We start from the raw sequence: 16,377 nt of genomic DNA on the forward strand, positions 1-16,377 counted from the left end.
ACCTGAGTTTCTTCTTGTCTTCCTTCCCTCTTTTTTTTTTTTTTTTTTTTTTGCCTTTTCAAAACACACAGGGTTTGGTTGCCTATCCCGGGCTGTCCTGGAATTCACCCTGTAGACCAGGCTGGCCTGGAACTCTGTAGATCCACCTTCCTCTGCTTCCTGAATGCTCAGATTAAAGGTGTCTGCCTCCACCACCCAGCTGTCCCTCTATTGAAACTAGCACCTCATGACAATAAATAAAAACCTCCTTGAAGCTATTAACTTAGCAGAACATTAGCTTCTCCAAATCAAAGCTCTAAGAATGTTGTCAGATCGCCTGTTCACCTGTAGAATACCACTCCCCACTTCTCCATGGACCTGCCGCTCTGGTGTGCCCACAAATGTATTGAAGCTGCCTTGACTTACGATTGTCTTTGATGGAAAACTGCGCAAATCCTGTGAAAAGGCTTCCACATTGGAACATGGAATTTTGGGTAACCTAAATTTGTGTTCCTGGGCCGTACTCACTCTAAATGGCTCCAGAATAAACCATCTCTTATTCCCTTTAGGATGAGAGCTGAGGTGCTAATGTTGGCGTTTCTTTATACCTGAGAGATCAATAACATGAGGCGTTGTCCTCAGTCACCAAATCTTCAGAAACATTGGAAACCCCGTGTTCAACACAGTGATGTGGTGTGTTGGTTATTTCCTGTTGCTGAGACTTGAGGAGGTTGGAGGGTAAAGTCTGCCACGGCAGTGGGAGCTGAAGGTGGCCTCTCACATTGCATCCACAGTCAGGAAGCAGAGAGTCTCTCCAGATGGAGCTACATCCCCAGCTCCTATATTTTGGTTTGGAAACAACCTCCTCCTCCTCCTCCTTCTCCTCCTCCTCCTCCTCCTCCTCCTTCTCCTCCTCCTCCTCCTCCTCCTCCTCCTTCTCCTCCTCCATCTTCTTTTGGTTTTTCAAGACAGGGTTTCTCTGTGGCTCACAGAGATCCACCTGCCTCTGTCTCCCAAGGATTAAAGGCGTGTGCAACCACAGCCCGGCTGTGTTTCATCTTCTTAGAGAAATACTGGACAGTTATATCCTACATTGCTTAGTACAGAAAGCAGCAAATACGGAGGATATGAATAGCTAGGACAGTGCACAAGCAAAACTAAAGGGCAAGAGAAACACTTTCCATCAAAGGTAGAATTATTAAAGTTCTTATTTTATATAAACTAGATTGATTGAGAATGGTTCCTATCTTTGAATAAATTTTATCAGTGTTGTGCCCAAGTTTGAGGCCCCCAGAGAGACAATACCAGAATCCAGTCAAGTCCAGAATGCAAAAGCAAAGTTTATTCTTTCCAGCTAGCTGGGAGCTCAAAGCCACCACTCTCGATGCAGCACGGTGGGGTGAGCTCCTCTTTCTCATTTGGGGTTGACATATATAGACAAAAACCGCAAGAGAGTTGGTCTTGCTAAATGCAGGGTATGGACCACTTCAGCATACCCCCTTCCTCCTTTAAGCGGCTACTTCTGGTCTGTGCATGCCCCCCACCCCACCCTCCACTGAGCCATTAAGTCTGCTTCTGTCTAGACCACAAAGTTGGATGTCACAGGGGGCTAGCTGCCAAGGGCAGTTGGTTTGCACTTTTGCAAAATTTCCTGTTTCCAGCTAAATATTGATGCTGCAAAATTTTAAAAATTTTTTATGTCCTTATGTTAGAATGTACATAGGTTTGTGCTTAAGGGTGGGTCAGAGAATAAGTCACAAGAGAAAGCAAAAAGGCACACAAAGGTTGACTTTAGGAGAACCAGAGAATTTTTTGTTTGATCTCCAAAATACTCTATCCTCCACTTCTTATTAGCCACTCTACACACTACTAATCTCTTGAAAATGGCAACAAAATTAGCTAACGCTATAATTCCTATAGATCTTTTAAAACTTTCGGACTTATATCTAAGAGGCCACATGCGACACAAGTCTTCTGTGTCAATGTAACAGGTCACCAGGAAATTCGGATTCAGCTGTACCATCCTAGGACTTGTGTGACCTGGACGCAGTTCTCGGAGACTGCTTTTTCTTTCTTTATCGAGTGTAACCCAAAGTTTCGCCTCACGTGTTTTCTTTGGTTTTGTTTTTAAAGAATATCTGGCCAGGCGGTGGTGGCGCACGCCTTTAACCCTAGCCCTCAGGAGGCAGAGGCAGGCGGACGTCTGTGAGTTCAAGGCTAGCATGGTCTACAAGAGCTAGTTCCAGGACAGACTCCAAACCTACAGAGAAACCTTGTCTCGAAAAACAAAAAAACCAAAAAAAACCAAGAACAAAAAAAGGATATCTGACGCTAAGAAAGTACACCATAACCAAATTTAAGGTGCTTTTATTTCGTTTTGCAAAAGTGAGACTCGCGCGCTATGCTCCAGAGGGCCTAAGCATCGCACAGGCCTGTCAAGTTGAAAAGCAAGGTTTGGCACTCGCAGTGGCTGCACTCTGGAGGAGGGAGAGAGGAAAAAGCTCACACCTAGAACAAGGAGTCACTCTCAAGAGCTCCCAGGCGCTGGGGGTGGGGCTTACCCGGGAGGGCGCGCACGGGTGGCGTCATCACCGCGCGTCGCCTCTTGTCCGCGGGGCTGCGGGATGCGGAGAAGGAGGGGTTTCGCTCTGTGTAGCGGTGAGAGCGTTTTCCTTCTGCTCCTTCTGTTGCTGCCTTGGCTGCTAGGGAAGTGAGGCGTCGAGAGTCTCTTTTCCCGGAGGAGAGCGCTTTCCTCGAGGGCTTCGGAGCGGAGCCTGAGCCATGCCGAACTCGCGGCCCAGACCCCGGCGGGGCGCCGGCGGTGGAGCAGGTGCGGCCGGCCGGGATCGGCTGGTGGCGCGGTCCTTGCAGAGCGCTGAGCACTGTCTGGGCGCCCAGGACTTCGGCACTGCCTATGCTCATTACCTCCTAGTGCTCAGCCTGGCGCCGGAGCTCAAAGACGACGTGAAGGTGAGGCCTTCCTGCCACCCTAACTGCGACCCCAGGGTGGGGTGTGTGTGTGTGTGTGTGTGTGTGTGTGTGTGTGAGAGAGAGAGAGAGAGACAGACAGACAGACAGACAGACAGACAGACAGACAGACACAGACACAGACAGACAGACAGAGAGACACTGATGACATAGAGACTGAGACTCCTCAAGCTTCTAACTACTATGGAAGTCGATTCCCTCCTGGGCTCTCCTGCAGCCCATCTCAGTACAGTCAGGTTTTAGTAACAAAAGTCAAAAGTTGTCTCACATCTGTTTGAAAATTTCTACCTCTCTTAAGATTCCAAAGGCCCGCTGGGCAATGGTGGTGCACGCCTTTAATCCCAGCACTCGAGGGGCAGATGCAGATGGATCTCTGTGAGTTCGAGGTCAGCCTGGTCTAGAATGAGTTCCAGGACAGTCAGAACTATCCCACAGAGAAACCCTGTCTCGAAAAAACCAAAAAGAAAAAAAAAATCCAAATGTCCTTTAAATGCCCGTGCCACTAGGTAGTCCTGTCTCTCCTCCAGTGTGTAATTTAATTTGCCCTGCCTTGAAGACTTTGTATTATCATGTGTACAAGGGATACTGTACGCCCGGAGTTGGACAAATTGTCCAACCCTAAGGGACTCTTTGATGGTCCGTCTCATGTGCAGCAGTTACCCTGCTGAACTACTGTACACTTTCATGTGTCAGAATCTCAGTTTCACAAAGCAGTTGAATTGCACATTCAGTTTAAACCGTGGACCTTCTTGCTTTGTTTATTCCGGAATTTCTCAACCTGACACTGTTGACATTTTGCAGGCGACAGTCTTCCTTCTTGTTTAGCAGCGTGGTCTGTCCTATGTCCAGTAGGACATTAGGCTCTTGTAATTCACAGACATTTCAGGATCTGTTACATAGCATTCTGGGTAGTTTGCTCCCTCGGGTAGAAAGTAGTCTCATCAACACGATTTCTCTTGGCTCAGCTCTAACTGCTGCTTCTGTGAATGGACAAGATGAATAGTTGGTGTGAGTGTGGAATGCTGTAGAGTGCTTGTGTTGGTAGAATTCCTATCCCAGGAAGACATAAACTGTATCAGCCCTTTCTCCTAAGATCCCAACAACAAATTGAGGTCTCCAGGGAAGCAGGGAATTCACTGGGCTTGCTTACAGAGCACAGATGAGGGGTTACTTACTGCAGTGTGGGTGCTCCCCTACAGAAGGCTGCACTGGAAAGCCTTTACCCGCAGGAACGATAGCTTTCTCAGACCTGCACGGCTTGTCTCTCCCCGCCGCCTACCACCGTCTTCCCTGGTTATATACTGTAGACCAGAGGTTCTTAACCTTGAGTTGTGGCTCCTTTGGGCTACACATCTTGCATATCAGATCATTATGATTCATAAAATAGCAAAATTACAGTTATGAATATAATTTTATAATTGGGGTCATCCTAACATGAAGAACTGTATTAAAGGGTCACAGCATTAATACAACATTAATTAAAGTTTGAGCATTCTCAAACCACAGCCCTAGATTCTGCTTGAGGCCATGCAGTCAGGGCAGCGTTGCATACAACAGGTGGTATGAACAGCGGGATCCTCAGGTGAGGGTCTCATGACCCATCCTGCCTTTCTGGGAGAGATTTAAACAGTCAACAAGTCCATCTGGTATGATCTCGGCAAGTGGGCACAGCTAACTTCCTTCCGAGATGGCAGTTGCTTGACTTGGGGAATAGGCCTAGACACAGCTTGCCATAGAATGGCCCTGAGCGTGAGGCCCTGGGTTCTACTCCACAGCAGCGCACATTTGTAATCCCAGCACTTAGGGGGTGGAGGCAGGAGGATCAGAAGTTCCAGATTATCTTCAGCTACATAATGAGTTTGAGGTAGGGTTGTATACGACCCTTTACTAACTTTTTATTAAAAACAGACAAGCTGGTGATGGCCCGCATTCAGTAGGGCTTAGTAACTGGCTTGGTTTTATGTGAAACAAAGTTGTTTTTTTGTTTGTTTGTTTGTTTGGCAAAAGCCCCATTTACTGAAGTTTGCTTTTCTGAAAGCCTCTCTACTACCTATATCCACACTTTGGTCACATTAAACCATTTGTGTTTTAAAACTTTCAAATTTAATATGTATGGTATGAGTATTTACCTGTATGTGTGGATATGTACCACATGTGTGCAGTTCTGGCTCAGGATACCACAAGACCAAGTTCTCAGCACAAAGGACTTTTATTTGTCTCAGAGGGATACTGGATGGGAAGTAAGAGACATAGACAGGAGATAGAAGACAGGGAGAAAGGGGAAGGGACGGGAACAAGGGAGAAGGGAAGGGGTATTGCCCCTGGATAAGGAGGAGACAGACGTGACACATAAGCAATTGGTGGTTTATAAAGGTAAAGGGGGAGACCCTGTGTTAGGATAAGGTGTTTAGTTTTACTTGGGAATGTTAATCAGATAAGCCAAAGGGGGCTTTTGATTGCTGGACTTCAATACTTTGATAGCTGGCCCTTGGTAGTCAGCCTCAGGAGGAGGAAGTGGCCAAAGAAGGGAATAGACCTTGGTGGCTAGCTTTAGAAATGGTAAGCTAATGGTTTTTAGCAAGACAGGGAATGAGGGAGAAGGGTAAGACCAGCCAGACCAGACCCATGCTTGCTGCACTTGGACTGATTAGAGTTCCTTCATGGAGGTGTCTAAGGAGACCAGAAGAGGGCATTGGATTCCTTGGAGCTGGAGTTATAGCCAGTTGTGGGCTGCAGTCTGGGGTACTTAACCTGGGTCTTCTGCAAGAACAACAAGTACTCTTTTCCCCCCTCCTGAGACAAGGTTTTTCGGTATCGCTTTGGCTGTCCTGGAACTTGCTTTGTAGACTAGACTGGCCTCGAACTGAGAGATCTATCTGCCTCTTCCTTTACTGAACCATCTCTACAGCCTGTTAGCTGTTTTATTCATTTACTTATTTTTGTTGTTACCAAGGACCAAACCCAGGGCCTTAAGCATCCTAGGAAGGAGTATTCAACCACTGAGCAATCTATTAATCTATAGAACTCTTGATCCATTTATATAATATCTAGCTATCTAGAGTATCTACCATATAATAGAATCTCCTTCATTATCTTTGTTTTTCTAGTAAACTGTTATAATTCCAATACTAACTTTTTTAAAAAGATTTATTTATTAAATATACAATGTTTCTACTGCCTGTACACCTCCATACCAGAGAGGGTACCAGATCTCATTACAGGTGGTTGTGAGTCTCCATGTGGTTTCTGGGAATTGAATTCAGGACCTCAGGAAGAGCGGTCAGTGCTCTCAACCTCTGAGCCATCTCTCCAGCCCCCAATATTAACTCTTATGTGTAAAGTTTGTTGTCCTGAAAACTGGAATGTCAGAGCCTGCCTTTTCTCCATAGTGCAGTATCATGGAAAACAGCTGCAGGAAGATGAGACTGGAGCTGGGTGGGCAGTGAGAAGACAGTCACTGCACTCCACCAAGTGATTAAGGGCCAGGTTAGGCTGGAGCAGTAGAGCCTGTCAGAAAGCAGCACATTTAAAGATAGTAGAGTAGGGTGTGTTGTGACAGAACTTAGGGGAACATAGCATACATGCCTACTTACCCAGGTAGGGATCCCCTGACAGACCAAAATTAGATACCACGAAAGACTAACTTAGTGAACCATTGAGTTTTATTGGGGTTACTTAGAGGGACAGAAATAGCTTAAAGACAGGTATATCATCAAAGCCCACCCCAGCATGGACGACAGCTCACAAAACTGGAAACTGAAGCACTCTGCACAGCCTGCTGGCAGCACAACAGACTCGAGAGCATCCTCTCCAGCTGCCTCTGGTCTACACCTCTTCCTGGTAGCCTGGCTGGTTTCTGCTTGTTCCAGGCTAGCTGGCCTGATCTCAAAAGTCTTCCTGGCAGCTTGGCTTGTCTGAGTGACTCTCAGCACTATTGTGAGAGTGCATGGGAGGTAGAGGCGCACTGAATCTGCCCATTTTCAGGGACGTCCTGAAGCTATCTTGTGTTGTTTACCTTCTGTTTTAGGGAACTTTCCTAAAGGATGGAATGTTCTATTCTTGGAGGAACCTTATATAACAGGGTAGCAGTAAGTAGTGATTTGTGGTTTGAGACGGAATAATACCTTTGTATCCTTTTGTATCCTGTGAAGGAAAGGTGGTGTGACAATTGAGGACATGTTGAACTTTTTAAAGATTGTTAAATTTCTGCCTACGGGATTCTATTAAGATAGAAGCAACATTCATGTGCATCTTTGAGTTTTCATTCTAGTTCTTTGCACATTGGTTGATGAGATGACTGAAGACCTATGTGTGATGGGTGGAGACAGCCAGAGTCTGGGGGCTGGAAAACCAGGGCCTAAGAGTTGTGTACGTGCTACATCATTAGCACATATGTGGTTGTGTACTAGGGATGAATAAGGATGAACAAGAACACTCGTGATGCTTAGCTACCTGCCAAAAGCAGAGACAGGAGAGAGGCAGCTAAGAACAGATGTTTACAGGAAGATACTACTGTCTGATTCTACATAGTATTTTTTTTTACATGTGCTTATTTGGTATCATAGTCACTGCTGTATTGCTGTGAAGAATCTCCATGACCTAGGCAGCTCTTAGAAGAGAAAGCATTTAATTTAATTCAGTTTCAGAGGTTTCGTCCATTATTATCCCTGTGGGGAGCATGGCAGGAAGTGTGCATGGCCCTGGAGCAATCACTTCGAGCTGCATCCTGCTCTGCAGGAAGGGAAGGAAGGAAGGGGCTGTGGGAGAGACAGGCACTAGACTTGGCTTGGACTTTTGAAACTTTAGAGCCCACCCACAGTGACATACTTCCTCCAACCAGGCCACACCTCCTAATCCTTCTCAAACAAGTACCTCTCCTTGGTGACTTAGCATTCAAATATATGAGTCTATGGGACCATTCTTATTTGAACCACCACATTTGGTAAACAGTACTTTCTGAAAATTAGTGATTTCAGGTCATCATTCATTTCAGTTACCATTCCATTTGCTGCAGTCTTCAGTTAGAGTTGTGTGTTCTTTATTCCTGTTTGCTAATTTGTCTTTTTTTCTTGTTTGTAAAGGAAACTTTTCAGTATACACTTTTCAAGTGGGCTGAAGAGCTTGATGCACTCAGTCGAGTTCAGGACTTACTTGGTTGCTATGAGCAGGCCTTGGAACTCTTTCCTGATGATGAAGTGATTTGCAATAGTATGGGAGAGCATCTCTTCAGGTTTGTAGTGACTTCACTCTTACTTGTTGAAGACTGTTCTTTATCAGTCCAAAGCAAGTGTAAGTTATGCATTAATTTTGTTAGTTTTGAGATGGAGTCTTTCCGCCAGCTCAGTCTGGGCTGGAATTTGTGGACTTATGAGATGTTTTAGCCTGAGACTACATGTATGCACTACCATGCCTATAGATAGCGTGATTTAAATAGGGAAAGGTTAATGTAAGTACTTAACTATAACAGGATCAAAAGAATGAGTGATTAGTTAGTAATAAGGAGAACTCAAAAGAATGTAAGGATAGTAAATATGGTATGTAATCTGGAATTTAAAATTAGATTTATTTTATGTGCACATCTGGGTATATGTGTGCATTTGTACACGTGTGTGGGTAATGTGCTGTAATGTGCCTGTGGATTATCAGAGGACAATTTGTTTTGTTTTGTTTTGTTTTGTTTTTCAAGACAGGGTTTCTCTGTAGCTTTGGAGCCTGTCCTGGAACTAGCTCTTGTAGTCCAGGCTGGCCTCGAACTCACAGAGATCCGCCTGCCTCTGCCTCCCAAGTGCTGGGATTAAAGGCATGCACCACCACTGCCCAGCCAGAGGACAACTTTTGGGAGTTGGTTCTCTCCCTCTACCATGTTGGTTTTGGGATTGAACTAAGGTTTTCAGGCTTAGTGGGAAGAACCCTTATCTGCCGGGCCATCTTGCTGGCCATCGCAGTTTTATAGTTTATTGTTTAAGGGTTTGATCCATGGAGACTGAGGAAGTATTGAAGGAAGCAGTTTCTTTACTGAACTCAGAGCCTGTCTTTGTTTGAAAAGGCACTGCTGTGGTTCACGAGATGTCTTGCCAGAAAGTCTTGAGAACTTGCTAGAATTTTTCCTTTTGGGGTGCCAAAGAAAGCCTGATGGGGAAATATAAAATTGGGAGCACTCTGTTGATGAGACTCCACTGGGTGGAGTCAAGGATAAGCTGCCATCATTGCTGCTGATGCCACACCGTCGGATGCTGCGCCCCCATGCATAGGGAGGTAACTTATGTAGACATCGAGGCACACTGAATCACTCATCATCAGTTCAGACAGTGAAAATCTTCGTCCGTCTAAGTACTTACGTGCCAGTCAGGTCAGCCTTGTAAGTAGGCTTCTCAGAGGTCACCAGTCAAGCCTGCTATATAAACTCTGTACATAATTTGGTTCTGCCTAATTGACAAGTTGCAATTTCAAATTTTTTTTTAAGATTTATTTATTTATTATGTATACAGCATTCCTTCCATGTCTGCCTGCACACCAGAAGAGGGCACCAGATCTCATTATAGATGGCTGTGAGCCACCATGTGGTTGCTGGGAATTGAACTCAGAACCTCTGGAAGAGCAGCCAGTGCTCTGAACTACTGAACCATCTCTCCAACCCCGCAATTTCAAATTTAAGAATTTACTAAATGAGTCTTATTTTATATATTCCTTCTAGTTATTCGCGTGCATTTCTCTACCATGCATCCTCTCAGGTCATTGATGTTATTAGTAATAAACTAAAAAGCACCTTAGTGCGCACAGAATTTCTCTTAAATATATCTAGATTCTGTTGGCTGTTGATAATTATTTTAGTTAGGGTTTCTGTTGCCGTGAAGAGCCACCATGACCACGACAACTTTTAAAGGAAAACATCCAGTTTCAGAGATTAGCCCATCATCATCATGCTGGGAGTGTGCAGGCAGACGTGGTGTTGCTGGAGCCGAGAGTCCTACATCTTGATCAGTAAGATGAAGTGACCTGAGACACGGGACATGGCTTAAGCATACATGAGACCTTAAGCCCGCCCCCACAGTGACACACTTCCTTCAACAAGGCCGTACCTACTCCAACAGAGCCACATCTAATAGTGCCACTCCCTACATTCAGACTAGCACAATAATCAACCTAATAGTTTTGTCTCCTACTCCCAAGGGGCCCTTCCCTGACTCAGGACTGTGCAGGGCTAGGGCTCTGGAGAAGGGAGTGTATGCATTCTTTTCAGTTCTGACAAATTAATTGAGCAGTAGTCTTCCTTTGTTACACATTTTGGTTCAGCATGACGAGGCCTGTTCACATTAATATCATATGTTTTCTACTGTGACGTGTGCTATGCAGTTTCAGAAAATAAAAAGATACCTTTATTTTCAGGGTAAGAAAGAAGTAACATATACTGACCTTAAATTTTTCAGTTTTAAACTAAAGCATGAATGCCTGTAATTTAACATAGTGTTGCCCTTTTGTTAGTTGGTCTCATCTGTCTATGCCTAGAATGAATAGTGATGATTAAGTTTCTTTAGAATGGATGGCGAATAAAGGTGCTTGTGAAGAAACAAGTGAGAATTCTCCTTGTTCTGCTCTGTTGAATGTGTGGGTCTGTAAATTACTGATTTGTGACAGCCGTGTATAGAATTTGATAGTAGTGGACATCCATATCTCCAGTCAAGGAGCTCATGGGCGAACAAAGTATAGACCAGTTTTGGATGCTACTGAATTCCGATATCCCGTGAGACACATACTGGGTATGGGCAGCGCAGTCAGCCTATGAGTAACTATTTTAAACAGTGTCGGAGTTTTTTACCACAGTTTGAGAAGCAACATTCAGATGACTTGGTAGTATTTCCCCCTTTCTAAAATTTTTTATATGCTCATATTCAGTACACACTAATGCCTTTGACACCCCCACTCCCACCCCCAGAATCTCTGCGATGCATAGGTGGAAATTCAGAAGTCAGGAGAGTGCCGTCCCCACAGAAGGAGAAATTTACCAAGGAGTAGACTGCTCTGGGGTGTGGGGTAGTGATGAAGGGTTCTCAGACTTGGTCAGTGCGTAAACAGAGGCACTGTAACTAATCACATAGAGTTGAAGTATTCTGTTTTTCCCCCTGTAGAATGGGCTTTCGAGATGAGGCAGCTGGGTATTTTCATAAAGCGGTGAAGCTCAACCCTGATTTCAGTGATGCAAAGGAGAACTTCTATCGTGTTGCAAACTGGCTGGTGGAGCGCTGGCACTTCGTCATGCTCAATGACACCAAGAGGAACAGGATTTACAATGCAGCCATCCAGAAGGCAGTGAGCTTGGGGTCCAAGAGTGTTTTAGATATTGGCGCAGGAACTGGAATACTGAGGTTTGTTAAAATTATTGTTTTATTATTATATTTATGTGAATAAACAGTTTTGTTAGCTACCAGAATTGTAACATTGGTATATAAGAATAGCAGTTGTTTTTCAAAATATTGTTAGAGTATTCATTCTTTTCTTTCTTTCTTTCTTTCTTTTTTTTTTTTTTTTTTGAGACAGGGTTTCTCTGTGTAACAGTTCTGGCTGTTCTGGAGCTCACTTTGTAGACCAGGTTGGCCTTGAACTCACAGGGATCCGCCTCTGCTTCCTGAGTGCTGGGATTAACTATTACTATTGTAATTTTTACTCTCAAAAATTCAAGAAAACTAAGGAAAACTTGGGGTTATTCAAATTCTGAATAATGAATTTTAGAATATTTTTTTATGTTAACATTCTGGTGGATTCTAGAAAGCCCATTAAGCAAGCTTCTTATCAGTCATGTCTTAATTGTGTGGATGCTGAGCTGGGTGTGGTGGTGCATGCCTTTAATCCCAGCACTTGGGAGCCAGAGGCAGGAGGAGCTCTGTGACTTTGAGGCCAGCCTGGTCTACAGAGTGAGTTGTGGGACAGCCAATGCCATATAGACAGACCCTGTCTGAAAAACTGTGTGGATGTCATTATTTACTGGATTGTTTTTAAAAGATATTCTAGTTCATTCTTTCTTTTATTTATTATTATTGTTGTTGTTATTATTACTATTTTCTTTTCTTTCTTTTTTTTTTTTTTTGAGACAGGGTTTCTCTGCGTAGCCCTGGCTGTCCTAAAATGCTCTCTGTAGACTAGGCTGGTCTTGAACTCACACAGATCCACCTGCTTCTGCCTCCCAAGTGCTGAAATTAAAGATGTGCTCCAACATACCCAATTCTTTTTATCTTAATTTTTAAAAATTTTGTGTGTGTGTGTGTGTGTTTTTCGAGACTGGGTTTCCCTGTGTTACAGTCTTAGCTGTCCTGGAATTAGCTCTTGTTACCAGGCTGGCCTTGAACTCACAGAGATCCACCTGCCTCTGCCTCTGAAGTGCTGGGATTAAAGGCGCGCGCCACCACCGCCGGGCTAAGTCTTTTTGAGATAGGTTCTCACTATGTATCTTTGGCTGTCCTAGAGCTTGCTGTGTAGAGGTGTAGAGTAAGCTGGCCTGGACCCCACAGGGATCCACCTGCTTCAACTTCCTAAGTGCAGGGATTAAAGGCATGCACTGTCCTACTTGGCCTTATCTTAGCTAATTAATTTTTAATTAGATTATATATAAAATATACATATCTAATATATAAAAAACATAATTTATTTTATATATATATAATATAAATATATATTGGTTTTCCGATACAGTTTATCTGTGTACCTCTGGTTGTTCTAGAACTCATTCTGTAGACCAGGCTGGCCTTGAACTCACAGAGGTCTACCTGCCTCTGCCTCTTGAGTTCTAGGATTAAAGATGTGCTCCGCCAGGGACTGGAGAGATGGCTCAGAGGTCAAGAACACTGACTGTTCTTCCAGAGGTCCAGAGTTTAATTCCTAGCAATCACATGGTGACTTACAACTATCTATAATGTGATCTGGTGCCCTCTTCTAGCCTGTAGGCATATGTGCAGACAGAATATTATATATGTAATAAATAAATCATAAAAACAAAGATTCACTCCATCACTGCCTGGTTTAATTATATTATTATTACTGTGTATGTCTACATATTTTGTGTGTACACATGCACGTGCAAGCCTGTGCACCACAGTACGCATGTGGAAGTCAGAAGTTAACTCTCAGGAGTCAGTTTTCTCTTTCCACTGTAGGTTTCAGAGACTGAACATGGGTTGTCAGATTGAATGGCAAGTGTTTTTACCTGTTGAGCCATCTTGCTAGCCCTAATCTTTTAAAGCAGAGCAAATAATAGTTATATTGAAGAATGGAAGGAAGATCCATGTTTGAAGAATTATAATTTTATTGAAATTGGGAAAAGATACAATGGACTTTTCTTCTTTTGCAGCATGTTTGCTAAAAAAGCCGGTGCACACTCAGTGTATGCCTGTGAATTATCCAAGACCATGTATGAGCTTGCCCGAGATGTAGTGACTGCGAACAAGATGGAAGCTGGAATTAAGCTCCTACATATGAAGTCACTTGATATAGAAATTCCAAAGCACATTCCTGAAAGGTGTGTTTATAACTCTCCAAAACCATGAGACACATTTCCAGCCTTCTGCATAAACGAAAGTGTTAGCGTCCTCATTTTGTGACGGTACGGTTACTAGCCAGTTTAATAAGATACAGGATTTTATGATAACGTGCTTTTTAGAGAGTACCCAAGAACTCAAGGAAAACTGATAGTGAGGATTTGAACAAAAAACCATCTTTAACACATCACATAAGCTCATGTTTATATTTCCATAAAAGTGGATAGACTTCCTGTAGGTCAGCAGTGTTAAATAACTGTGTATAAAGTGTGAACATTCTACACTGAGCAGACATCATTACTGTCCTTGTTGAAAATGGAGGGTTAGAAGTGCCAGTTGGCAGTGTATTTTGCCTTGCATCTCTCAAATGTACAGGTTTAGCAACCTTGAGTATTCATCTGCATCTCAGTGCGGTCAGGAGAACAATGAAGATTAGAAGAAGCAGGGATTTAAAAATCACCTGGCCCACCGTTTCAAAGAACTTTCCCTTTTCTTAAGGTGACACTTGTCTTGTAACTCTGCCTATGCTGTCTGTCTTCTGGCTTACGTAAATGTAGTCTACATATGAAGAATTTATTATACTCTATTGATATTTGAACTCCTATTTTTAAGTCTTTTTTCAGTTTTAATAAGTGTGCATGGTACTTAAACTTTCCAGTAGTCTTTGTTCGTGAAGGTGATTATCAGATTGTTAGTGCAGGTGTGTACTCACTATAAAAACAAAAGCGTCCTAAGTTGTCTTAGGAGCCTAAGGTCACAATTTAAACAGCAGACACAAAAGTTTTCAGGCAGAGTTTCTCCTGGCTGCAGTGGGCAGCAGTGGGCTCCATGCTCTTTGTATCCTCATGTGACCTTTGCTCTGTGTGTGACTTATTGCTCCTGTTTGCTCTTTCAGTAGGACACCAGTCCTGTTGAATTAGAACCTCATGTTGGTGACTTTAACCTTGATTACCTCCTAAGGGCTCTGTCTCTAAATATAGGATTAGGGCTTCCACATAAGATTTGGAGTGACTTGAAGCTAAGGTTACTTTAATTTGTATTTTCCTCACAGACTGCTTTTGAAGCAAATGAAATAGAGCTTTGAACTCAGACTCTTATTTGTTCACTTTGACACTAAGCAGATTTCTGAACTAAGTTGCAGGGCTCGATGATTTGAGGATTTTGCGTATTCTAAGTGTATGCAGTCACAAATATTGAATGTTTCCTGTCTGTGGGTCTAATTGGGTCTAGGTACTGTGGAGGATACCCAAGTCATCCCTACTGTTAAGATACCTGTAAATCTAGAGAGGGCATAAGGAGTACTTATGGAATTTATGGATGTCTTTAGACTACAGAAGTGAGTGATGCTGACAGTGAAAGCTAAAGGAATTCAGAAAAGGTCGGATTTCTGAATGTCCTTGGGTTTTCTAGAAAGAACGAATGAATGAGTAAGAGCACATAACCATGGAGTGGGGTTGTTGTGGAGACTGGAGGAGTGGTGAGACAGGGCGGTCAGGCCCAGGGAAGGGGAGGGGGAAGTTTTGGAAGGGAAGGTTCTTATCAGCATTAGGTGTTATTTGAACAGCGAGAAGTATAACTGGACTGGCAAGGTGGCTCACTGGGTAAGGACGCTTGTTGCTAAGGCTGATGACCTGAGTTCAATCCCTCAATCCCATAAGGTAAAAGAAGAGAACCGATTCACACACAAAATAGATGTGTTTGGGAAGTGGTGGCACAGGCATTTAGTCCTAGCACTCAGGAGGCAGAGGCAGGAGGATTTTTGGGTTTGAAGCCATCCTCGTCTACAGGGCTACACAGACAAATCCTGTCTCATAAAAACAAAAACAAAATAAAAATTCATTTTAAGAAGGGTCATTTATGTATGGATGTAGTCCCTCCCTGATTTATTTTTGCTTTTTTAATGCATGGTTTCATGTAGCCTGGGCTGATTTCAAACCCACTACATGTCAAAGATTACCTTTAACTTCTGTGTGATCCTCTTGCTTCCACAATCCAACTTCAGGGACCACAGACATAAGGCGTCATTCTAGGCTGGTAGAAGAACATTTGTATGGAATGTTAGAGTTAGGTGCTAAATGCTTGATGTCAATGATGAGACCAGGAAAAATGTGAGCACCTCTTACTCTTCAGGACTTAGGCGGTGAATGACCGTCTGAGAAGGTAGTCCTTTTATGCCCAGAGCAAGGAAGAGGAACTGATGAAGCGAGGAACCCAAGCAGTACCTCAGGGTTTGGGAGAAGGTGCTAAAATGCAATGTATTAGAAAACTTTACACAGGATTTTCTATAATATATTTGCCTTTTTCTCTTGTCTCATCTTTGACAGCTTTAAATAAATAGCATGTCATTTTACTCACACGTATCTTTAAAACATCATTCTATAGAGTGTCCCTAGTTGTAACAGAAACTGTCGATGCAGGTGTGTTTGGAGAAGGAATTGTGGAGAGTTTAATTCATGCATGGGAGCATTTGCTTCTGCAACCAAAGGTAAGCCATGTAAAAACACTCAAGTTTGATAAAGAATTTACTATTTCAAAAGGTGCATTGAGTCCTGAGGATGTTCAGAAATATATCAGAGTATGTCTGTATACCTGGAGAGAAACACAAGGAGAAGCATTCTATAGTGGTGTACACATGGTGTGCACTGTGTGTCCCAGGAAGGTTTACAGAGAAGAGTGCGACGGGAAGGGAGGTGAATGAATGACCTTGTTTGAGTATAGTTGTAGGAGAGGGAGTCCTTTGGCCCGCACAGTGTCGGTGTTTGGGATTTTGGCACATCTCTGAAAAAGAAGATAGTAATGTTAGTTCAGTAATGTTTTAAGGTCCTCAGTGATTTCAGGCTCTAGACAGAGCTCTGAACTCCTCTGCTGCAGCCCACGTGCCATA

At 43.4% G+C, this 16,377-nt stretch overlaps 1 protein-coding gene across 4 annotated transcripts in view; it reads left to right on the top strand.

The window, feature by feature from the left end:
- Nucleotides 1-2,569: 2,569 nt before the first annotated feature.
- Nucleotides 2,570-16,377, top strand: part of LOC125407523 (protein arginine N-methyltransferase 9) — a 37,450-nt gene continuing 23,642 nt past the window's right edge. The window contains exons 1-5 of one of the 4 annotated variants that reach the window (XM_087900610.1): nucleotides 2,570-2,949; nucleotides 8,049-8,197; nucleotides 11,094-11,330; nucleotides 13,307-13,474; nucleotides 15,876-15,978. In XM_087900610.1, coding sequence (XP_087756736.1) covers nucleotides 2,761-2,949; nucleotides 8,049-8,197; nucleotides 11,094-11,330; nucleotides 13,307-13,474; nucleotides 15,876-15,978 — 846 coding nt within the window. In that variant the 5' untranslated portion in view covers nucleotides 2,570-2,760. Of the gene's footprint in view, nucleotides 2,950-8,048; nucleotides 8,198-11,093; nucleotides 11,331-13,306; nucleotides 13,475-15,875; nucleotides 15,979-16,377 lie in introns of those variants that run through there. The other 3 variants (XM_087900611.1, XM_087900612.1, XM_087900613.1) reach the window with 3 other exon arrangements.

The sequence above is a fragment of the Myodes glareolus genome, chromosome 22, assembly GCF_982192425.1.
Source record: "Myodes glareolus chromosome 22, mMyoGla1.1, whole genome shotgun sequence".
NCBI lineage: Eukaryota > Metazoa > Chordata > Mammalia > Rodentia > Cricetidae > Myodes > Myodes glareolus.